Genomic DNA, 6,217 nt, shown 5'->3' with positions numbered 1-6,217 from the left:
ACCGGTTTAGTTGGTGCGGCCGCCGCAAACCGCGCATGGTAGTTTTAAGTGCGAATGCACTTTATAAGCGACCCCAAACCATCCACCGCCGGCGGCGGCGGCGGCGGCGGCGTCCGCAGTGCTCCTGTATATTTAAAAAAGAAACAGCATCCGGCGCCAGGTTTCGATCCGAGGACTTTGCGGCCGCAGCGCGACGCTCTACCGACCAAGCCACGGACGCTTTTTTTTTTTTTTCTTGGTTTGGACATCAACTAAAACAAAAAGGCATGAACAACAAGGATAAAACCGCTAACGCTATGGTCGCTAGCGTAGCTCAAATTAAAAACGCGGCATGTTCAATACTTTTTCCACCTCCAAAATCCAGTCCGGTACACACGGCTGGACCTTCCACACTTCTACTATCCGTCTGACGTTCTCGCAGAAGTACTGCCTCGCTGGCCTGGCATCGATATCACTGTTGCGGAAAGCCATGCGAGACCTCCATATGCCGTGCAAGACCAAAAGCATTAACAAATCATAAGGTAAACCATTACAGTCTACTACACACAGGAACCGTATGCCGTGACAATCAAGAGGGAAATCCTTTTTCAGGGTACGCTGTAGCACGTCCCAAAGAAAGACCGCGTCCCAGCAATCCAGGAACACATGTTCAATTGTTTCGGGCTTCTTACACAGGGTACAGTCCACACCCCACGGGACATATAGGCCCTTCTCCTGCATCCACGTTTTCACAGGTAAAACACCGGCGTGCAATTTAAAGAGAAAGGATTTGACACCAGGTGGAACCGCCATTGCTTTGACCCGTTTCAGTACATCTTGGCCAGTTCCTGCACGGTACAACGTTCTATACAGTGGAACTGGCAAACAAACATCAAGGAGATCTCTATACAACTTTTTCTTCTGCACATTGCACAAGTATTCCATGGAAAATCGTGCGCACAAAAATTGAGCCGCTTGGACAACTTCACGCAAATACCCATGAATACCGCCGGCTAATGGTTGGGTTGAACTAACAACATACTGTGGTAAGACCCTGCCCAAGCGTACCTGAATAACGGTGCGTAAGAAAGGATCTTGCACTTCGCGCAGAAAAAAAAGGCGGTTTACAACTTGACGCAGAAAAAGATGTGCCAGTGACAGACCCCCGGAGCGGACACGTCGAAACAAGTTCGTGCGACTCGTCCGCTCCCAAGTAGAACCCCAAATAAATACGGCAAACACGCGGTGCAGCCTTTGCACATTTGCTCGCGCACAGTGGAGCACTTGCATCACGTACCACACTTTAGCCGCGAAAAACAGATTACACGCTGTCGCGCGAGCGAACATTGACAGCATTTTTCCTTTCCCTTCCCACTTTTCCGTCCTATTGCGCAGCTCTGTCACCTGCCTTCGCCAGTAAGGATCGCTATCGCGGTAGTTTTCTAGTGGCACACCGAGATACTTCGGAGGCGTCTGTTCCCAGCTTATACCTCCGTATATGCTTGGTGTCGCATCCCAGTTACCATGCCACAGGCCCAAGCATTTTTTCCAGTTGACAGAGCTTCCGGTACAATAACAGAATCTTTTAAGTATCTTAACGGCCTCCCCTATGCTGCTTCTGTCTTCAAAAAAAAGAGCGATGTCATCGGCGTACGCAAGCACGCGCACTTCGCATGACTGCAACCGAAAACCGCGTATACTGACACTGTTCTTAATGCTCAAACAAAAGGACTCTATAAATAAACAGAAAAGTAAGGGCGAAAGAGGACACCCTTGACGTACCGAACGTGACACTTTTACTGGAGTGCTGAGTGCCTTGTTTATAACAAGACTTGTGGTGCACTCCTTATACGACATACGCACTCCATCAGTAATAACCTTTCCAACGTTGACGTGCTCTAGAATAGCAAGCAACAGTTCATGTGAGACCTGGTCAAAAGCTTTTTCCAGGTCGATCTGAAGGAGGGCCACAGCGGACTGCATGCAATCGCAGCATTCTAAAATGCTTCGAGTTACATGGATGTTGGTTGTAATTGAGCGACCTTTTATTCCACAGATTTGGTGTTGCCCTACCAAGTCTTTCATCACAGTCTGTAGTCTTTTAGCGAGTACCTTCATTAATATCTTGTAGTCTACATTTGTTAAAGTTATGGGTCTGTACGCGTTTACGCTCATCAACTCCCTTGCATCCTCCGTTTTTGGGATGAGCACAGTATGAGATTTCGAAAAGGATGGGGGCAAAGTTTTAAGTTCATAGGCCTCTGCATATAATGCACAAAGGATGGGGCTGAGTTCATCTACGAAAGCCTTGTAAAAGGCTCCACACAAACCATCGGGGCCTGGGGTTTTACCCGGACTTAGCTCAAAAATCGCTTGCTTTACCTCATCGATTGAAATAGAGGCCTCAAGATATTTCCTCATTTCATCTTCTACAACAGGCAGTAACGTCATGAAATCCTCCTTAAAAACATTCGGGTCTATGGGATGACGTGCAAACAAGTTATTATAGAACTCGAAAAACGCGCGCTTAATTACTTGCTGGTCCTTAGACACCGCACCCTTATATTCAATATCAGTTACCATGTTTCTGTTTGCATATCGTTTCTCCGAACTGATGGCCCTCTTAGTGGGGGCTTCACCCAAAAGCAATTTCTCCGCCCTCGCTCGCACTAATGCGCCATGATACCTTTCTTCTTCCATGGCCTCCAACTGGGCTTTCAGTGATTTAATGTCCTCTTTAAAAAGCCCTGGTGATTCGCACTCCAATTCTGTAAGCTTTTTTAAATTTTCACGAATCACCTTTTCGTTTTTCATTTTATTATTTCTGAGGACACTAGACCTTTCTAGTGCCGTTATCTTAACGTTCTGCTTGAACATTTCCCACTGGAAAGTCAAGCTTGTCTCACTCCCATCTATTTTTTCCATCATCCCTTTTACATCTGCTACAAATTGTTCATCTTGTACTAGCTTACTATTCATCTTCCACAAATCCCAGTTAAACTTTGACGCTTTCTTCTCGGGCCTGCCGAGTGAAAACGAAACAAGGCAATGATCGCTAAAGGATATAGGAAGGACAGCGTACTGGCAGCACTCAGGCACAAGTTCTAGCGAGACGTATGCTCTATCCAGCCGGGCATGGCTGGCACCCTGGAAGTGTGTAAACTGCACCTGATGTGCGCCACTAATTAAGTTCCCCACATCCTCCAAGCCAAAATCAGCCATAATTTCATCCAGTACTACAGTACTTCCGTCACGAAAGGGGGTGGTGCTCGATTTATCGCGAGCGGCACACACACAATTGAAATCTCCCAGCACAATAAGAGCACGTTCTGTGCCGAGCCAAGCGCGACACTCTTCAAAAAACCCTTTTCGTTCATCGACCCTTATCGGCGCATACACGCAAATGACCCGCCATTCTTTCGACGCAAAAACAAGATCACACACCACCATCCGCCCCCTCGTATCGGATGTGACGGCTTGAACCGTCGCCCCAATACTCTGGCGAATTAACAAGAGGCACCCGGCTGAGAAGCCTACTGCATGGCTTACACAAACTTGATAACGAGCACAAAAACTACGTACCATACGCTCAGTATTTTCTTCGCTTTCAACTTTGGTTTCTTGCAAAGCCACTATATCAAGGTCTTGCTCATTTATAATACGGTACAGCTGACTTTGTCGCTTGCGGTCGGCTAATCCACGCACGTGGAGAGTGGCAACACGTAACGTTAAGTGGGGTGTGACGGAAGACATTTTGTTCCTAAATGAAGAATATATTCAACTTACGGCGTTCACACACACACACACACCCACACACACACACACACACACACACACACGCAACCACACGCAAAAAAGAAAACCTTCGACTTATAAGATACTCAAAACAGAAAAAAAACCCTCCCTCCCTCTGCCCTAAACACCCAAAAAAGAAAAACCCAGCGAGCCGACGACCATCCCTAGAGCATAACCTGAACTTTTTTGTTTTAAGTGACACAAAGACTTTCCAACGGCATCTTAGCAGTCCAGAAAAAGTGGTGACAAGTAGCGTGTTCTTACGGGCTCTTTGATGCCGCTGGTCCTCTGTCGTAGGGCGTGCTCGGCTTTGGCTTGAAGCTCGAGCGCCTCGACGAAGTCCCCGTTGCAGACACCTTCACAGGTCCAGATCCGTCCCCACCTCCCTGCACCCCCACTTTCTCCTGGCGTGGCCTTTTCGGCAAAGCTTGGTCGTCGTCGTCTCCATTTGAGAAGTCCGCTCCCTGAAGGGGAAGGAAATTTTCTGCACCGGGCACCTTGTCCTCGACGTTCACCGGGCCTCCACCTTCGGCATCACCCGTCTGGATGTCGCTCTGCTCGGGTTGCACGGCACTGGCCAAGGCGGGAAACTCGACCAGGGCCTCCACTTTTTTATCAGAGTTCTCCTTTTGTTGCGGTGCAGCTGCCACCCCAGGGTCTTTGCCGCCCCCTGCTGCCACCTCCTCTGTCTCCCCCTCGTCCATAATATACTCGGTCTGTTCCGGGTCTCCTCGCGGTCCGGCCACCTTCGCGTACGTTCGCACGCACTCGCTCGCTTCATGCCCGAAACGGTGGCAGAGTGTGCAGCGCGGCACCTTACAGTCTCGCCTCATGTGCCCCGTGCCGGAGCAGCGCAGGCACTGCGGGGCCCTGCCAGGTACGACAACGAGCGCCTGCTCACCTGCAACACGGAGCTGGTGCGGCAAATCGTCGGCTCTCACGCCCGAGTTCAGCCTGAGCGTCACCGACCGCGTCGTCGAGCCTTTGTCCTGCACGCCCCTGACGCGCCAGCGCTCCCGGGACACGTCAATGACTCGGCCGTACGGTGCCAACGCCGCGCGAACGTCGTCGTCCGGAACATTGTGAAGGAGCCAGTGTATCTTGAGGCGCACGTCTTGATTTGCGGGGTCGATGACGATACACCGGCGCTCCTTGACCCTGACGTCGTCGCACGAGAGCATCCTCTTAACCCCGGCGTCGTCCTTGAAGGTGACGGCCCACACATGATTCATCTGATACGCCCCCAAGGCAACCACCTCGGGGAGCAGAGTCAGATGAGCCAACATGTCCCGGAATTCTTCCACTCGATAAGGCCGAGCACGTACGTCAGCATGAATAAAAACTGTGTTCAAAACACATCGTCCTGTCGGTAACGTAGGCAGTGAAACTGGGTAATCGTCAGCGTCCTGTTCAAAAAGCCTGTTTCCGCGACCAGTCATGGTCGCACTAACCGCTCCAGCGGAGCCAAGCATCCTGCGGCCGCTCACGAGCGTAACCGGAAGCAGAATCCACCAAGCCACGGACGCGACGCTGATATCAGTGTTAGTGACGCGCCTTATATCTTTAACGCATTCAAACTACGTCGTCAGCGGCGTGCGTTGGCGACTCAGCGGCGTTATAGCGGCTTGATAACTGCGTGGTGTACACGTGATACTACAAACCCGATGGAAGAGATGGAAGAGAAGGCGGCGAGGCAGTGGGCTGCGGGGGCCGAGCGCAAGCGCCGCAAGCGGGCCGACAACCGTGCATTCGCACTTTCACATTCCCCCCCTCGGGGAAATGCGGGGGAATTTTTTCTTATTTCGCGCTTTGTAAAATAATTACCGATTTGTCAATCGTAAAAACGAGGAAGAGTGTGCTAATTTGAGCCAGTCTACGCAGTGCAAGCAAAAACGGGAGCTTGACAAATTCACTTCAGTGATCCTTTAAGAGGTGGACAGCTAAGATCTTAACGTACCTATACATAAACAGTGCGGACATGCAGTGGCTAGGGAAGACTCGAACGCTAACGACGTAATACGGAAATAGCAGTGGACAATCCAAAACAGCCAAGGAAAGAAAAAAGAGGCAAGGTCGATAGATGCTAATCAATGGCAAAAAACGGAGGCTAAACGTCGCTAGAAATGTACAGGTCTGAGAAATTTTGAACCAGAAAGGAAAATTTTTACGATAATTCCGAGGGCAGTGCTTTGCTTTTTGGGGCTACAGCAGGTTGCTTGCTAACTAAGAGCTTTGTGGGGAAGTATACATAAAGAATTAGTGCCCTTCAACTCTGTGAAGGAGGATGACCTTCAAAGCTGGACGCAGTCCATGCACGAAAGAAAACACGCTTATCGTAATTTGTGATGGCGCATACTTCCTAGCCAATTAGCTGAATGAACCTCTCAGGGATCCAAGCTTCGTTCTTGCAGATGAACATGGAGCTGCCTGTGTCCCCCTTTTT

At 49.9% G+C, this 6,217-nt stretch overlaps 1 protein-coding gene across 1 annotated transcript; it reads right to left on the bottom strand.

Moving 5' to 3' along the window:
* Positions 1-2,440: 2,440 nt before the first annotated feature.
* LOC144167106 (uncharacterized) lies at positions 2,441-5,454 on the bottom strand. The gene has a single exon (XM_077696486.1). The coding sequence runs from the start codon at positions 5,244-5,246 to the stop codon at positions 4,035-4,037; it is 1,212 nt and encodes a 403-aa protein (XP_077552612.1). The 5' UTR covers positions 5,247-5,454; the 3' UTR covers positions 2,441-4,034.
* Positions 5,455-6,217: the final 763 nt, after the last annotated feature.

Source organism: Haemaphysalis longicornis, unplaced genomic scaffold (genome assembly GCF_048455015.1).
Source record: "Haemaphysalis longicornis isolate Haplotype H1 unplaced genomic scaffold, Haemaphysalis longicornis Haplotype H1 scaffold_2, whole genome shotgun sequence".
NCBI classification, from domain to species: Eukaryota; Metazoa; Arthropoda; class Arachnida; order Ixodida; family Ixodidae; genus Haemaphysalis; species Haemaphysalis longicornis.
Note: the sequence above shows the minus strand (reverse complement) of the source record. Positions and strands in the feature narration are given on the sequence as shown.

What these genes read in the sequence shown, in the direction of transcription:
- LOC144167106 (XM_077696486.1), bottom strand. Translation starts at nt 5,246, where the DNA reads ATGCTTGGCTCCGCTGGAGCGGTTAGTGCGACCATGACTGGTCGCGGA.